The sequence below is a fragment of the Neophocaena asiaeorientalis genome, unplaced genomic scaffold, assembly GCF_003031525.2.
Source record: "Neophocaena asiaeorientalis asiaeorientalis breed wild unplaced genomic scaffold, Neophocaena_asiaeorientalis_V1.1 scaffold315, whole genome shotgun sequence".
Taxonomy (NCBI): domain Eukaryota; kingdom Metazoa; phylum Chordata; class Mammalia; order Artiodactyla; family Phocoenidae; genus Neophocaena; species Neophocaena asiaeorientalis.
In genome coordinates, this window is record NW_020172011.1 from 816,082 (window position 1) to 835,462 (window position 19,381).

The 19,381-nt window shown below is 37.8% G+C and overlaps 1 protein-coding gene across 2 annotated transcripts in view; it reads right to left on the reverse strand.

Annotated features, from left to right (window-relative positions):
• Positions 1-665: 665 nt before the first annotated feature.
• Positions 666-19,381, reverse strand: part of MNDA (myeloid cell nuclear differentiation antigen) — a 35,115-nt gene continuing 16,399 nt past the window's right edge. Inside the window, exons 6-9 of one of the 2 annotated variants that reach the window (XM_024750374.1) lie at positions 18,171-18,368; positions 15,225-15,644; positions 13,562-13,753; positions 666-979 (exon numbers count right to left, since the gene is read on the reverse strand). In XM_024750374.1, coding sequence (XP_024606142.1) covers positions 917-979; positions 13,562-13,753; positions 15,225-15,644; positions 18,171-18,368 — 873 coding nt within the window. In that variant the 3' untranslated portion in view covers positions 666-916. The remainder of the gene's footprint in view (positions 980-13,561; positions 13,754-15,224; positions 15,645-18,170; positions 18,369-19,381) is intronic. The other variant, XM_024750382.1, reaches the window with a different exon arrangement.

Consider the following 19,381-nt stretch of genomic DNA (forward strand, 5'->3'; position numbering starts at 1 on the left):
GCTGTACAGCAGAAATTAACACACACTATAAATCAACTCTACTTCAATAAAATACATGTAAAAAACTACATTGTAAATTTCAGTGTTAGCAATCTACTTTCCGCCATTGTACTCTAAACTAAATTAATTATTTGTCAGTGTTTGCCTAATGCAAGTCTTTGCCTGGAGCAACTTCCTCATAGGATCCACACATGTGAGAACCAGGAAGTATAGCTGCAGAGCTACTTACCTGTTAGTACCTGAATAAGTAAGTGGAACCAGTTATTTCACATCAGACAGGGCTAGAATTACTTCCAACATATACTAGTGACTTCATGCAAATCATCAGAAGCTGCCTTATTTGGTACACAAATTACCCAATTATGGCCCCTCCAGGAGATCAATTCTGAAAAGATATCATTGTTTTGGACTAAAGCAACTCCACCCTAGGATAGGGGTTGGCAATTGAAGCATAGACTGGATTTCAGCTGGTCTGGCTTCCTCTTGGGTTTCTTTGAGCAGGGCACAGCTTGTTCAACCTGTTCATTCTTTACCAGAGTTATATTCTGTAAAGATCACAACCAAAGTATAAATCCAAATATTGCTTGGGTCTTAAGTATCCCTATCTGATTTGCAGCCCACCGACTATTTGCTTTTAAGCAATGAACTAGACTCCTAGGGAGGCATGTCTTTCGGAAAAATCATGTTTATTATTATTTCCAAATTATAAAAGTTATAGATGCAAAATTAGGAATTGAGATGGTACAGAAAAGTATAAAAAAATGCAAAGCACCCCACTCCTAAGAATTAATGGCTAGTATATCTATTGTGATATTTCAACCATATGTATACATATATACTTTTTTTCTGTACTTAGATCTTAGCTCCATAAACATCAATATTAATGACATCCAGGTTTTTAGAAGAACAGCTATAATCAGGTTTCCATATATGATTCAAGATTGAATGGTTGTTCCTTGCTTTTCCTGGCCTTGGTGACCTTGAAGAAGAAAGAGATAAGATAAACAATGAGATGACCCTGATTATACATTTCCCCCTTCACTCACACTGTGTCACCTTTCTATGGGCTGCATCCCTTTTTCTCTTCCCGTCTGAGGGGCTCTTCTCCCACTCTCACCTATCTTCTTTAGTGAATTCCTGTCTTTTGAGTCACCACCCCTAATTCTTGGCTGGAACCCTGAAATGAGATATGCACTCACACCCAGCGTGAGTGCATGTGGACAGGCAGGAGTTATTGGAGAACAAGAGAGAGGAAGGAGCAGGTGTACTCAATGCCAAGAGTTGAAGGGAAAGTTCTTACTGGAAAGAAAGGTGGAAGAAAGGGGCAAAAGTTATTCCTGCCACCATGCTGTGAAGGAAGGATTGGGATATATCATTGAGAGTCTGAGTAATGGCAAGATCAAAGAGCATGTTCATGTTGGTGGGAATGTAAATTGATGCACTATGGAGAACAGTATGGAGGTTCCTTAAAAAACTAGAACTACCATATGACCCAGCAATCCCACTACTGGGCATATACCCTGAGAAAACCATAATTCAAAAAGAGTCATGTACCACAATGCTCATTACAGCTCTGTTTACAATAAAATAGCCAGGACATGGAAGCAACCTAAGTGTCCATCGACAGATGAATGGATAAAGAAGATATCATCAGAGTAGCTACTTCATAGGGTTATTCTGAAAATTAAATGAGAAGATCTATGTAAGATATTTAGCACATGTCCAAAATTATCAATATCATCCACTCAAGCAAGCTCTGTTCCACATTGACTATCTTCAGTAATAAGCAAATTCGACGTTAGCTGATTCCACATGTTTTGTGCAATGATTGGGTCCTATGGGATTAACTGCAATTAAGTACTCCAAGTTTGATGTCCTTTATTCCTACATAGGCATCTATACACAGACTAGAAATCCAGAGAGCACTAAAAGCACCATCATGATGAATGGCAGGGAGCAAAATTATAGTATGAGATTTTTTTACAACCTCAGTCACAAAAGATTTTGGGGAGAACACTTAATCGTAAAGACTTTTTTTATACCTACTATTTCACTTAAATGTCAGAATAGAGAATAGGCTTTAATTAAAGTTTGTAATAAGTAAAAAAAAAAAAAAAAAAAAAAAAAAAAAAAGAGCATGTGCATTTCTGAGTGCCTGATATGTCAGCCTTTGTATTTGATCTGTTTGCATTCCAGTGCAGGCATACCTTGAAGATATTATGGGCTCAGTTCCAGACCACTGTGATAAAGTGAATATTGCAATAAAATGACACACAATTTATTTGCTTTCTCAGCACATAGAAAACTTATGTTTACACCATACCATAGTCTATTAATGCAGTAGCATTAATTAATGTATTAATCAATGTATTCATGTACATACCTGAATCAAAAATACTTTATTGCTAAAAAGACATTAACCATCACCTGAATCTTCAGTGAGTCCTAATCTTTTTTTTATGGAGGAGGATCTTGCCTGGATGTGGATGGCTGCCGACTGACGAAGGTGATGGTTGCTGAAGGTTGGGGTGGTGGTGGCAATTTCTTAAATAAGACAATGATGAAGTCTGCTGGATTGATTGACTCTTCCTTTTCATGGAAAATCTCTCTATAGCATGCATTGCTGTTTGATAGTGTAGGGGAACAAAGTTTGCCACGTTTACCACCCCAAAATATGTCTTTCTGGCATAAGGATTAATTTATGTTGATTATTTTTGAGAAAGAGAAGAGTCTGTAAGTCTTTCTTTTCACCTCCCCTTTAGCTGTGTAAACAATTTAGATAAAGGGGCTGTTGCCAGAATAAAGGCCTCATCAGAGGTACCTGCAAAGAATATGGGCTAGGTGTAGTGGAGGAAAACTTGGCAGGGCCCAGAGATCAGAGTCCAGTCTGTGTCCCATCCTCTCTGCATGCCCAGAAACCATTTGTTTACCAAAACATTTGTTTTTCCGTCTTCATGTGAATTGTCTTTCTCCCCAGTGGAAGTCCCAAACAACTACCCCCAACATACTCTTTTGTCATTAACTGAAGATGGTATTTAAGGTGAGGGTTTCAGTCATCTTGGTGAGTTACTCACTTTTTCTGGGTCTCTCCCATGTATACATGCTAGTAAACTTTTGTTTGCTTTACTTCTGTTTATCTGTCTCACGTCAATTTAATTCTTAGACCAGCCAAAGAATCCAGGAGGGTAGAAGAAATTTTTTTCCTCACTGAGAATAGCATTTTACACACAGTAGAACTTCTTTCAAAATTGGAACCAAACTTCTCAAACCCTGCCAAAGCTATATCAACTAAGTTTGTGTAATATTATAAATCCTTTGTTGTCATTTCAATAGTATTCACAGCAGCCTCATCAGGAGTAGATTCCATCTTAAGAAGCCATTTTTTAAATTCACCCATAAGAAGCAACTCATTATACGCTGAAGTTTCATCATGAGATTGCAGCAATTCAGTAACATCTTCAGGCTCCACCTCTAATTCTAGTTCATTTGCTATATCTACCACATCTACAGTTACTTCCTCCACTGAAGTCATGAACCTTTCAAAATCATCCATGAGGGTTGGAATCAAACTTCCTCCAAATTTCCTTCAAACTCTCATTCATGTTGGTATGTTGACCTCTTCCCATGAAATAGGAATGTTCTTAATGACATCTAGAATGGTGAATCCTTTCCAGAAGATTTTTATTTGACTTTGCCCTGATCCATCAGAAGAATCATATCTACTGCAGCTATATAGCCTTGTGAAATGTATTGCCTAAATAATAATCCCTGGGCTGCAGAATGGATGTTGTGTTAGCATGATAACAACATTAATCTCGTTGTACATCTTCATCAGTGCTCTTAGGTGATCAGGTGCATTGTCAATGAGCCGTAATATTTTAAAAGGAACCTTTTTTTTCCTGAGCAGTAGGTCTCAACAGTGGGCTTAAAATATTCAGTAAACCATGTTGTAAACAGATGCACTGTCATCCAGGCTTTATTGTGCCATTTACAAGAGCAGAGGCAGAGTAGACTTAGCAATCTTAAGGGCCCTCAGAATTTCAGAGTGGTCAGTGAGCACTGATTTCAACTTAGTCACCAGCTGCGTTAGTCCATAACAGGAGAGTCAGTCCATCCTTCAAAGCTTTAAAACCATGCACTGACTTCTCCTCTCTAGCTATGGAAGCCCTAGATGGCATCTTCTTCCAATATCAGGCTGTTTCATCTTCATTGAAAATCTGTTGTTGAGTGTAGCAACCTTTATCAGTCATCTCTGCTAGATCTTCTGTATAACTTAGCTGCAGCTTCTACATCAGCAGCACTCGCTGCTTCACCTTGTACTTTTATGTTATAGAGATGGCTTCTTAATCCTCATGAACCAACTTCTGCTAACTTCAAACTTTTCTTCTGCAGATTTCTCACATCTCTCAGCCTTCACAGAATTGAAAAGTGTTAGGACCTTACTCTGGGACTATTGTAGCTGGTTTGACCTTCTATCCAGACCACTAAAACTTTTTCCATATAAAAAATAAGGCTGTTTTGCTTTGTTATTCATAGGTTCACTGGCATAACATTTTAAAATTCCTTTAAAACGTTTTTCTGTACATTCACAACTTGTCTAAATGCAAGATATCTAGCTTTTGACCTCTTTTTTGCCTTCCTCACTAAGCTTAAATATGTCTAGTTTTTGATTTAACCTGAGAGATATGTGACTCTTCCTTTCACTTGAACACTTAGAGGCCTCTGTGGGGTTATTAATTAGCCTAATTTCAATATTGTTTTTTCTCAGGGAATAGGGAGGCCCAAGGAGAGGGAGAGAGATGGGGGAATGGCCCATCAGTGGAGCAGTGAGAATACACATAACATTTATGAAAGAAATTTGCCATTTTATATGGGTGTGCGGTTCATGGCACTCCAAATGATTTCAATAGCAACATCGCTGATCACAGATCACCATGACAAATATAAGAATAATGAAAAAGGCTGAAATATTATGAGACTTGCCAAACATGACACAGAGACTCAAAGTGACAAACGTTTTGGAAAAATGGCACCAGGAGACTTGCTCTACACAGGATTGCTACAAACGCTCAATTTCTCAATTTGCCAAAAAAAAAAAAAAAGCAATATCTGGAAATCACAAGAAAATGAAGTGCAATAAAACAAGGTATGGCTGTGTTAACTTTTGTTAGTGTTCCAGGAATCCATCCCACATGAATGTGTATATGTGAGTTTGACAAAGACCATGGAATTTTCCCTGTAGGACCAAACACTTCTGTTGTAGACCAGTATGTGTATCTCACTAAAGGCAGGTAACTTTGAAATGCTCAGGGGCATCCTTGATCATTTAGATTGAAATGAGCTCTGTTAACTATCCTCTGGGATAAAAGGTTTTTCTTCTATTCTATACATGATGAATCAGATATACATCTATACATGATGAATCAGAGGTTCCTAGTATTTAAGTTATTAGTCACCTAGCAAATGACAGAGCCAGTATTTGAAACAAATCTGCCTTAAGGAAGTCCAAATTTACTAAATAATCTACCTGGTCTGAAAATTCAAACAATTCTACAATATTTAGCTTAGATATCATATCCTTTGATAGCCTCTCTGAAGTTTCTGTCTTCAATATGATTAAAAGTACCCTTAAATGAAAACTATAAGATGCTGATGAAAGAAATTGAAGATGGCACAAACAGATGGAAAAGTATATCATGTTCTTGGACTGGAAGAATCAATATTGTTAAAATGACCATACTACCTAAGGCAATCAACAGATTCAATGCAATCCCTATCAACTTACCAATAGCATTTTTCAAAGGACTGGAAAAAATTTTTTTATTTTGTATAGAAACACAGAAGACTCCAAATAGCCAAAACAATCTTAAGAAAGAAGAATGGAGCTGGAGGAATCACGCTCCCTGACTTCAGACTACTACAAAACTACAGTAATCAAAACAATATGGTACTGCCATAAAAACAAACAATAGATCAATGGAACAGGATAGAAAGCCCAGAAATAAACCCACACACTTATGGTCAATTAATAAATGACAAAGGAGGCAAGAATATACAATGGAGAAAAGACAGTCTGTTCAATAAGTGGTGCTGGGAAAACTGGACAGCTACATCTAAAAGAATCAAATTAGAACATTCCCTAATACCATATACAAAAATAAACTCAGAATGGATTAAGGACCTAAATGTAAGACCGGATACTATAAAACACCTATCACAAACATAGGCAGAACACTCTTTGAAATAAGTTGCAGCAATATTTTTTTGGATCAGTCTCCTAGAGTAATGGAAATGAAAACAAAAATGACCAAATGGGACCTAATTAAACTTACAGATTTTGCATAGCAAAGGAGACCATAAACAAAACGAAAAGACAACCTATGGCCTGGGAGAAAATATTTGCAAATGATGCTACCAACAAGGGATTAACTTCCAAAATATACAAACAGCTCATACAGCTTAATATCAAAATAACAAACCCAATCAAAAAATGGGCAGAGGACCTAAATATACATTTCTCTAAAGAAGACATATAATGGCCAACAAACTCATAAAAAGATGCTCAATGTTGCTAATTATTAGAGAAATGCAAATCAAAACTGCAATGAAGTGTAACCTCACACCAGTCAGAATGGCAATCATTAAAAAGACTACAAGGGGGCAGAGTCAAGATGGCAGTATGGGCTTCCCTGGTGGCGCAGTGGTTGATAGTCCGCCTACCGATGCAGGGATCGCGGGTTCGTGCCCCAGTCCAGGAGGATCCCACATGCCACGGAGCGGCTGGGCCCGTGAGCCAAGGCCGCTGAGCCTGTGTGTCTGGAGCCTGTGCTCTGCAACAGGAGAGGCCACAATGGTGAGAGGCCCATGTATCACCAAAAAAAAAAAATGGTATGGGAAGACACCAAGTTACCATCTGCCCACAACTAGGGAGCCTGCCTGCTGCCGGTGGAGGATCCTGATGCCCAAGGAGACGGAGGAACCCCGAAGTGAATGGGTAGGATGTGGGGGGACTGAAGGGGGAGGCCAGACAGGATTGGCACCCCTGAGGACAGGGAGATCAGGAGATGCAGGTAGGAGGGGCCCTCTGGGAGGAGGAGCTAGAGAGGAGTGGAGGGTGACTGCCCCACCCACTTGGGCCCAGGGAGCCTGCTGAGCTCCCAGGCCAATGCCCTGCCTTCCAAAGGCCCCTCCAGGCCACGTGGGCCCTTGGGAGTATAGGAGGGAGGTCGGGGAGATCAGGAGAGGCAGGCAGGAAGGGCCCTCTAGGAGGGAGGAGCAGGAGAGGAGAGGAGGGTGTTTGCCTCACCCACTCAAGCCCAGGAAGCCCGCTGGGCTCCCAGGTGAGGTCTCCTGCCCTCTGGGACCTCTGTTCTGTTGAGCCTAGGCCCCACGCCCCACTGCTCCCAGAGCCTTTTCCAGGACTGTGGGTCCTAAGCATAGGCCCTGCCCACTGCCCAAACCTTGCCCTTGCTTAGGCCCTACCCTCCACAATCAAGGCCTTTTCCACCATTTTTTTTTCTTTTCCCTCCTCCTCGTTTTTACTATTGTGGTACCTTCCAGTTGATAATTCATTTATATTTTTATTTTTATATTCTTTCTAACGTATCTGTTAGTTTACTAGTCCAATTTTATTTTCTACATTGTTATTGTTCCCTCTCTCTCTCTTTTTTTTTTTGCCACCCCCACGGTTTGCAGGATCTTCATTTATGAGCCAGGGGTTGGGCAGAAGCTCCTGCAGTGGAACCTCCAAGTCCAAACCACTGGACTAACAGAGAATCTCAGACCCCAGGGAATATTCATCAAACTGAGGTCTCACAGAGGTCCTCATCTCAGCACCAAGACCCAGCTCTACCCAACAGCCTACAAACTCCAGTTTTGGAAGCCTCAGGCCAAACAGCAAGTAAGACAGGAACACCATCCCAATAATTTAAAAAAAAAATAAAAATGAGAGGGCAAAAAATGATGTCACAGATGAAGAATCAAGGTAAAAAACCTACAACACCAAATAAATGAAGAGGAAATACACAATTTACCTGAAAAAGGATTCAGAGTAATGATAGCAAAGATGATCCAGAGTCGTGGAAATAGAATGGAGGCATGGATTGAGAAAATATAAGAAATGTTTAACAAAGATCTAGAAGAAATAAAGAACAAACAAAGAGATGAACAACACAATAACTGAAATGAAAAATACACTAGAAGGAATCAATAACAGAATAACTGAGGCAGAAGAACAAATAAGTGAGCTGGAAGACAAAATGGTGGAAATAACTGCTGATGAGCATAATAAAGAAAAAAAAAGAAAAGAAAAGAATTGAAGACTATCTCAGAGACCTCTGGGACAACACTAAATGGACCAACATTCACATTATAGGGGTCCCAGAAGAAGAAGAGGAAAAGAAACGGTCTGAGAAAATATTTGAAGAGATTATAGTCAAAAACTTGCCTAACATGGGAAAGGAAATAGTCACCCAAGTCCAGGAAGCACAGAGAGTCCCATACAGGATAAACCCTAGGAAAAACACACCAAGACACATATTAATCAAACTAACAAAAATTCAATTCAAAGAAAAAAGATTAAAAGCAGCAAGGGAAAAGCAAAGATAATATACAAAGGAATCCCCATACACAGATTTTTCAGCAGAAACTCTGCTGGCCTGAAGGGAGTGGCAGGATATACTTAAAGTGATGAAAGAGAAAAACCTACAATCAATATTACTATCCCCAGCAAGGATCTCATTCAGATTTAACAAGAAATCAAAAGCTTTCCAGACAAGCAAAAGCTAAGAGAATCCAGCACCACCAAACCAGCTTTACAACAAATGCTAAAGAAACTTCTCTAGGTGGGAAAAACAAGAGAAGAAAAAGACCCACAAAAACAAAGCCAAAGCAATTTAAAAAGTGGTAATAGGAGCATACATATCAATAATAACTTTCAATGTAAATGTATTAAATTCCCCAACCAAAAGGCACAGACTGGCTGAATGGATACAAAAATACGACGCATATATATGCTGTCTTCAAGAGACCCACTTAAGACTAGGGACACATACAGACTGAAAGTGAAGGGATGGAAAAAGATATTCCATGAAAATGGAAATCAAAAGAAAGCTGGAGTAGCAATACTCATATCAGATAAAATAGACTTTAAAATAAAGACTGTTGCATGAGATAAGGAAGGACACTACATAATGATCAAAGGATTAATCCAAGAAGAAGATATAACAATTATAAATGTTTATGCACCCAACATAGGAGCACCTCAATATATAAGGCAAATGCTAACAACCATGAAAGAAGAAATCGACAGTAACACAATAATAGTAGGGGACTTTAACACCACATTTACACCAATGGACATATCATCCAAACAGAAAATATATAAGGAAACACAAGCTTTAAATGACACAATAGACCAGATAGATTTAATTGATATTTATAGACCATCCCACCCAAAAGTGGCAGAATACACTTTCTTCTCAAGTGCACACGAAACATTCTCCAGGATACATCACATCTTTGGACACAAATCAAGCCTCAGAAAATTTAAGAAAATTGAAATCATATCAAGCATCTTTTCTGACCACAACACTATGAGATTGGAAATCAATTACAGGAAAAAATACTGAAAAAACACAAATACATGGAGGCTAAACAGTGCACTACTAAATAACCAAGAGACCACTGAAGAAATCAAAGAAGCAATAAAAAAGTACATAGAAACAAATGACAATGAAAACACATCGACCCAAAACCTATAGGAATAAAAGGAATAAAAACCATATGAACATTTCAATAGATGCAGAAAAAGCTTTTGACAAAAGCTTTTGATGCAGCAAAAGCAGTTCTAAGAGGGAAGTTTATAGCAATTCAATATCACCTCAAGAAACAAGAAAAATCTCAAATACACAATCTAACTGTACACTTAAAACAACTAGAGAAAGAACAAAGAAAACCCAAAGTCGGTAGAAGGCAAGAAATCATAAAGATCAGAGTAGAAATAAATGAAATAGAAATGAAGAAAACAATAGCAAGGATCAATAAAACTAAAACTTGGTTCTTTGAGAAGATAGACAAAATTGATAAACCCTTAGCCAGACTCATCAAGAAAAAAAAGGGAGAGTATGCAAATCAATAAAATTAGAAATGAAAAAGGAGAAATCACAACTGACACTGCAGAAATACAAAGGAATATAAGAGACTACTACCAACAACTTTATGCCAATATAATGGACAGCCACGAAGAAATGGACAAATTCTTGGAAAGGTACAATTTTCCAAGACTGAACCAGGAAGAATTAGAAAATATAAACAGACCTATCACAAGTAATGAAATTGAACCCGTAATTAAAAATCTTCAAAAAAACAAAAGTCCAGGACCAGATGGTTTCACGGGCGAATTCTATCACACACTTAGAGAAGAGCTAACACTGACCCTTCTCAAACTCTTCTAAAAATTGCAGAGGGAGAAACACTCCCAAATTCATTTAGAAAGCCACCATCACCCTGATACCAAAACCAGAAAAAAAATCCCCAAAACAGAAAATTATAGACCAATATCTCTGATGAACATAGATGCAAAAATCCTGAACAAAATACTAGAAAACAGAATACAACAACACATTAAACGGATCATACACCACAGTAAAGTGGGATTCATCCCAGGGATGTAAGGATTCTTTAATATATGCAAATCAATCAATGTGATACACCACATTAACAAATTAAGGAATAAAATCCATATGAACATCTCAATAGATGCAGAAAAAGCTTTTGACGAAACTCAACACCTATTTATGATAATAACCCTCCAGAAAATGGATATAGAGGGAACCTACCTCAACATAATAAAGGCCATATATGACAAACCCACAGCAAACTTCATACTCAACGGCGAAAAACTGAAAGCATTTCCACTAAGATCAGGAACAAGACAAGGATGTCCACTCTTGCCACTCTTATTCAACATATTTTTGGAAGTCCTAGCCATGGCAATCAGAGAAGAAAAAGAAAGAAAAAGAATACAAATTGGAAAAGAAGAAGTAAAACTGTTGCTGTTTGCAGATGACATGATACTATACATAGAAAATCCTAAAGCTGCCCCCAGAAAACTAATAGAACTAATCAATGAATTTGGTAAGGTTGCAGGATACAAAATTAATGCACAGAAATCTCTGGCATTCCTATACGCCAACAATGAAAAATCAGAAAGAAAAATTAAGGAAACACTCCCATTTACAATTGCAACAGAAAGAATAAAGTATCTGGGAATAAACCTGCCTAAAGAGGTGAAAGACTTGTACTCAGAAAACTATAAAACACTGATGAAAGAAATCAGAGATGACATAAACAGATGGAGAAATATATCATGTCCTTGGACTGGAAGAATCAAAAGCAATCTACAGATTCAATGCAATCTCTATCAAACTACCAATGGCATTCTTCACAGAATTAGAACAAAACGTTTTACAAGTTGTAAGGAACACAAAAGACCGTGAGTTGCCAAAGCAATCTTGAGAAAGAAAAATGGGGCTGGAGAAATCAGGCTCCCCAAATTCAAACTATACCACAAAGCTACAGTAATCAAGACAGTATGGTACTGGCACAAAAACAGAAATACAGATCAATGGTACAGGATAGAATGCCCAGAGATAAACTCACGCACATACGGTCACCTAATTTACAACAAAGGAAACAAGAACATACAATGGAGAAAAGACAACCTCTTCAATAAGTGGTGCTGGGAAAATTGGACAACTACATGTAAAAGAATGAAATTAGAGCAACTACCTAACACCATACACAAAAATAAACTCATGGATTAAAGACATAAATGTAAGACCAGACACTATAAAACTCTTAGAGGAAAATATAGGAAAAACACCCTTTGACATAAACCACAGCAAGATCTTTTTTGTCCCACCTCCTAGAGTAATAGAAAAAAAACAAAAATAAACAAATGGGACTTAATTAAACTTAAAAGCTTTTGCACAGCAAAGGAAACCATAAACAAGTCAAAAAGACAACCCTCAGAATGGGAGAAAATATTTGCAAGTGAAACAACAGACAAAGGATTAATCTCCAAAATATGCAAACAGTTCATGGAGCTCAATATCGAAAAAAAGCAACAACAATCTAATTAAAAATTGGGTGGAATACCTAAATTGACATTTCACCAAGTAAGACATACAGATGGTCAAGAGGCACATGAAAAGATGCTCAACATCACTAATTATTAGAGAAATGCAAATCAAAACTACAATGAGGTATCACCTCACGCCGGTCAGAATGGCCATTATCAAAAAATCTAGAAACAATAAATGCTGGAAAGGGTGTGGGGAAAAGGAAACCTGCTGCACTGTTGGTGAGAATGTAAATTGATACAACCACTATGGAAAAGAGGATGATGACCTAGAGGGGTGGGATAGGGTGGATGGGATGGAGGCTCAAGAGGGAAGGACATATATGCATATGACTGATTCACTATGGTATACAATAGAAACTAACACAGCATTGTAAAGCAATTATACTCCAATAAAAATATATTAAGAAAAAGATACTATGTGGATTAAATGAGATAATGTAAAGAAAAAAATAGTTACAAGTAACAAATGCTGGAGAGGGTGTGGAGAAAAAGAAACCTTCCTTACACTGTTGTTGGGAATGTAAATTGGTGCAGCCACTATGGAGAACAGTATGGAGGTTCCTTAAAAAGCTAAAAATAGAGTTACCACATAACCCAGCAATCCCACTACTGGGCATATGCCCTGAGAAAACCATAATTCAAAAAGAGACATGTACCACAATGTTCATTGCAGCACTACTTACAATAACCAGTACACGGAACCAACCTAAATGTCCATCGACAAATGAATGGATAAAGAAGATGTGGTACATATATACAATGGAATACTACTCAGCCATAAAAAGAATGAAATAATGCCATTAGCAGCAACATGGACGGACCTAGAGATTATCATACTAAGTGAAGTAGTCAGAGAAAGACAACTATCATATGTTATTATTTATATGTGGAATCTAAAAAAATGATACAAATGAACTTACTTACAAAACAGGAATAGATTGACAGACATAGAAAGCAACTTATGGTTACCAAAGAGGATAGCAGTGGGAGAAGCGGAAGTAAATTAGGAGTTTGGGATTAACATATGCACATTATTATCTATAAAATAGGTAACTGAGGACCTACTGTATAGCACAGAGAACTATACTCAGTATCTTGTAATAACCTATAAGGGAAAAGAATCTGAAAATGAATATATATGTGTGTGTGTGTGTGTGTGTGTGTGTGTGTGTGTGTAACTGATCCCATTTGCTGTACACTTGAAACTAAGAAAACATTGTAAATTAACGATACTTCAATACAAAAAAATTAAATTTAAAAATATCAGTAAAAAAAAATAATGAAAAGAAACTTTACACCCACTAAATGACAAAAATTAGTTCTCGTTCCACCTGCTGAACTCTCCGTAGTAACAGCAGTCTAGTTTTCTTAAAGACTTCTACTTTGGAACAATAATGACCCCCCAGAAAATCTCACCTTGATGAAACTGTGAATTATGGATCTCAGCTGCCTCTTATCCCCACTTAATGCCAATTCAAAGCAGATGAGTGTAAGTCTATCGCCTTTCTCACAGCTGACTCTGGTCAGTCGTTCTCCATAAACCAGGACTTCCATCACTCCTGTATTATCTTGTATTTCATAATATATGCATTCATTACATACCAATTTCTGCAAAAGAAAATTAGCATCCATCTTCTGAGAACTGGATCAGGAATTTCCACAACTTTGAAAAATATAGGGTGTTAGTGGAAACTGTTGTCTCAGACCAGTTAATATGAGCTGGAGGTCCAGAATTACAGGTACCAAATAGTGTAAGATGTCTTGTTCAGTTTATCCCCCCATTTAAATTCTCTTTCTGTCTTTCCTTCCTTTAAGTCTTTGTGTGCTGGGTTCTTCTAGAAAACTGGATTACTTTCCTAATTTTTCCTGCTCCCATCTCAGAATAGCTGAGATTTCTTAAGAAACTTGGATATAGTGTGGTCTGATAAGCTTCACAGGTTTCTTTGGATCTCCCTGAGAACAAAGGCCATTCATGTCTTACTATGAGTCTCAAAAAGATGGTTGCAAGTCCTCCTTAAGCAGATTATTATTTCAATATGTAATTCTTTCCTCTATCTTCTCTATTTATTCATTCTTCCCTAATCTGCCCAATCTTGAATCTAGATCATCTACTTCCATTGTTCTAATTTCTATATCACTTACTTTACTCATTAATTCTACAAATGCACATGTGTGCACAGTCAAACAGAGTGTATGGAAAACAACAGGGGGATAGGTAAACAGCCACCCTAGAAGACATATATAATGGATTATGAAACAATACTTCACATAACGGTTAGATCAGCTAACCTTAGTATTTCTATGATGTGTTGGGACTGAAATACTTACCCTAATTCTAAGAATTCAGCAAAATTCTGCATTTTATTGCCCATATTAATATATTGTGGAATGAAACAACTTGATTTTTCTAGCGTTTTCAACATCCATATTTCTCTTATTAGTTAATGCCAAGGTTTTTTGCTCAACAATTTTTTGATGAATGAATGTGAAGAAGTGAGAGAACTTTAGAGGTCAGATGATCAGAATCTTAGCTAACTGTGGATAAGAGCTGATTCTAGGGCAAAGTAGTCTATTGATTTCTGACTCTGGTTGTCATAGTTGAAATCCTAGCTTGGAAGGGCAATTTTTTATTCACAATTAAATTAAGCTGTCACTGAAACAGGAGGCAGAACTCAAAGAAACAAAACCAGAAGGAGAGCTCTCTCTCTTCCCCCCCACCTCTCTCTCTATATCTATATATATAAACAAATATAGATGGATATAGATTTGTATGTATCTATATATATATATACAGATATAAACTCTGCCCTTTACTGGCTCAGGGTGGCTATGAATGGATTAGCACAGCTGTTAAAATCCCATGATTTCTGGAGGACTTGCATGCTGTTACCTTGGGAAGAAAAATGTTAAGAGATTGTCTATGTTATATTCTGAAGTGGGAAGACGGCACCCAGCTATCCCTGGTCAGGGGGGCTTTGAGTTCCTGTGTTTATGAAGTTAACCAAATTCATTCGGCAGCTAAGACTTTTACGTTCTGGGGTTTCAGAAGAAATATTGCAAAACAATGGTGTGGGCTTACCTTATGCACCAGAAACACCCCATTCACAAATGTTCCTAGAGCTTGCGAGTAAAGATGACTGATTTTAGGAGTTGCATTTGCCTTTTGAATCAGGCTTTTAGAGATCTCCATCTTTCGGTCAGGGTTAACATCAGACACAGATGAGGCATTGAACACCTCCAGGAACCCATTGCGGCCAAAATAATCTGATATGGCAATGATTTTCTTTGGGATGAACTTCTCCTTCAGGTCAACATGATAAACCTTCACTTGGAAGAACTGGCTCTCAGTAGCCACTGTGGCATGAAACATCTTCCTCTCGCTTTCTCTGACATCATATGTAAATGGTTCCGTTGCTTTCAGCACTATCACTTCTTTGGGCCCCCTCTGGAAGCCCTCCTCTCTGGAAGCTTCTTTAGGTACAGCCTTCAATCTTGGTTTCTACATAGAAGTATACACCAAAAACAGGCACAATTAAGAACAGGATTCACTCTCTAATGAGAATCATCAACGGCTAAATGTTGACCTCAACAAAGAACATAATTAAGAACATAATTAACATATTAAGAACATAATTAGGTGGAGTTGGGAAAAAAACATAATTAACATATTAAGAACATAATTAGGTGGAGTTGGGAAAAAAAAAATCCTAGACAAAGATCACTGACATGGTATATATAATCTAATGGAATGTATGGAGATGATTTAAACAGTGAATTTTCTTCTTTTTCATTGTTTTATGAGTGTGGTAGGAAGAATACTTTTCTTTAAAAGGTATTAACTCAAGGGAAGAACTATTTCTCCCAGAAAGAGCTATGTAGAGTACAGAGGCAGTGGGCAATAGTAATGCTGCTGTGTAGTGATTTCTAGTAGAGATGAGGATGAAAAAATCAACTTAAATTATCCCATCAACTCATTTCAGTGTGCAAGATAAGATACAAATCTGGATGAACATAAATTGCCCTTGATAGCACTGAGAGTAGGGAATGGCTCCAGTCAGAATCCATTGATCTCATCCCAGTAGATGTGTGGCAATTTAAAGACACAAATTAGAAAGTCTCTTTTCAGGAAAGCAGTGTTATGTTGAAAAAGGGTTAGTAGACAGTCACTGGAAAAAAATCCCATGAACTTTCTGAATTTGGAAATGTCCTGGATAAAGAATGTTTTGAAGAAGAGCAGAATCAGCCACCCCAAAATATGTTTCTTAGGCTTAAGATGATTATTTTGAGAAACAACATACATAGAGGAAGCTCTAAAACCAGAAAGAAAGTTGCCCTTTTGTAAGGGAAATGTGCATTTATAAATTAAATCTCCATTTCTAAGGGTGTCTCCCCCTGTGTACTAGGAAGAGAAGGAGGACTCTAAATCTCAAGAGAATACTATCACCAGAGGAGAAACTGACTTAAATTTGCATAACAAGCATCACCCTCGTTTTTCCTGCTTTTCCTGGTAACCTCCACAAAACTCGCTTCCCCACACTTTTCTTTCTTCTGTCTTCACTAAAGATGGTATTTAAGCTGGGGGCTTAGGCCACCTCAGGGAGTTACTCATTCTTCTTGGGTCTCTTCTATGTATAGATGAGGTATACCTGTTAATAAACTTCTGCTAGTTTTTTCTTGACAATCTTTGATTTAATACAGGGGTCTCAGCCAAGAACTCAGAACGGTAGAGGGGAAATTGCTTTTCCTCCTCTACACACCCCTGTTAGAATAATGGCAGGACCCTTAGGAGAAGAATGCCAAAGGAGAAGTCAGGTGTCAGGGGACTTTTCTATGCACCCCTGTCTACCCAGTGCCTGCACCATTTCTGAGTTTCAGGAGAGCAGTTTGAATTGGAGGGGAGGTTACTGATCTGTAAGAAGAACTGTGAAGGCAAGGGGGGGCCATGGGAGTTCTAGGGACCAGTTCATGGAGACAGGCCAGCTGCCTCCACAGACCAGCAGTGCTCCATGTGGTCTGACTTGTACCGTTATACAGGCCACAGCCTGGGGGTCATGGGGCTTAACTCTGATTTCTCATCACTGTGGCCAATTCTCCCTACATCTGATGCTCATTCCCAGGCCAAGTTAATCACTAACAACAAATCTCATACTAGTAACAACAGCAGCACCTTGACAAGAAGTGCACAGGACCTAAGGAAGAAATTATGTATCTATACTCAGGGTCATGAAAGAAGACCTGATGGACACATGTTCTTATTATGTTCATTGTGTGTATAGGGAATACTGAAAATAGCCTAAAGTCAAATAGTAAAGGATTCTTTTTAAATTTATAAAAATTTTAAAGTGCAGTTATTCTCTTACGTTAAAATAATAATTTAAATCTATACTTCTTGAATTAAGTAGCACTTCAAGATATAGCAGGTGAAAGTAAAAACCTGAATTATAGAAAAATATGTGTAATGTGATCAACCTGGGACAAATTGATATTCTTTGTATATACATAACAAAAGGTAAAATCAGAAAGACTGTTTACCAAAATATGGCATTTGATAGAAGGGAGATTTCAGATAGTTAAAATTAATTATTTTTGTCTATGTATCTGCATTTCCTAAATTTCTTAGATGATATTACTTCCATAATTAAAAAAAAGAGAAAGAATTGGTGATAGTGCTTTGTTTCTGTATTTCTCCAACTTATTGCGCCCTAAGCTCTCTCACTCATGATGTATTGAGAGAAACACAGAAATAAAATTAAACAAACAAATTACTAGTTATACCCATGACTGAAGAGGAATGATTTATGTGCACACTAGGTCATAGAATATCCTAATACAAAGGGCAGCATAATAAGAGTCCGAATTTGAATGTAGGTAGGATCTCAAAATACACACTCAATAACAATATGTGTGATCTAATTAATAAAGAATTGTATGTCGTAGGGGATTAGTGTGAAGTTCCTTTATGGTTCTAGAGAACGCTGTCATTATGTTGTAGGGAGGGAAAATACTGAAAACAGGAATCTGGTACCTTGCTTGAGGAACTGCTGGATGAGGTTGGTGGCAGCATCTGAGGAGTCTGAAGGCAGCCCTCATTAGGGATTATGCTGCGGTTTGCACATTGTGGAAGCTGACTCTGCTCCAGGCATAGTTCCTTTTTCATGGAGTCAAGCGTTTTATTGGTTGTGTCTTCTATTTTTTGAATCCAAAAATATGTATTTTCTTCTTCCTGGTTAATGGTTTTCAATATCAGATGAACCATAACATTTCTCTCTTGCCCCCCACCCTCTCTCTCTCCGTCTCTATCTCTCTCTGTCTCTCTCTCACACACACACACCACAGGATCTTCACTCTGCCAATCTGCTCTGGAATAATAGTACATCTTCAGATACCCTCAACACCTCCCCTGCTTGGAGTCCAACCAGGATTTCAAACTTCTCTCTACAAATGTTAAAAACTCAGGTGATCAAAATTTCATCGGTCTGTTTTGGAATTCTGGCTCTACCTCTGATGCAAACTGGCCTGTATCAACTTCACCAAGACAACACTTGGAGTAATTTATTAGTAGAAAACTCTACCAGGTTATAATGGAAGCACATCTCTGAACAATGTTGGCTGTACTTATGGACATTTTATTAACTAAGTCTTCATTACCTTATATATTTACCAAATAAGCAAATCGGTTCTATCATCTACTCTTCAAATCCAGGAAACCCAGGTCTGCATTCATTTGAATGCTTTGTTTATCAGCATACCAGAGACATTGTTTCAAATTCATAATTCCAGAGGCAGGATTCTGCTATCTACCTAGTCTCTATCAAGCAACCAAATCTTTCATAGTTCTCAGCAATAAACAGACCCATTCACAATTTCACCCAGGGTATTCTCAGTACACGGATTTTTATAATTGTTTAAGCCAGGGCAGGAAGTGTCTGTAAAATCAATTATTTTGACTATCTTTGGTTTCACTGATGAAAGACCATTTCTAACGTTCTGCAGTATAGAATTGCCACAGTTCTTACCACTTCTAGCATTCATTTAACCAATCCATAAAATATCAGTTGTTGATAAAATTGTAGATGAGGGAGCTGCTTAAAATGCCTGTCTCTGGCATGCAGCTACTTGATTAGAATACCCTCTGACCTTCCTTGTCACTTCATTCCTCATTAGAAGGCTTAAGAGTCTGGGCAATGGAAACAAATCTGAGATATAACACTATCCGACATAAATTTTTACAAATAA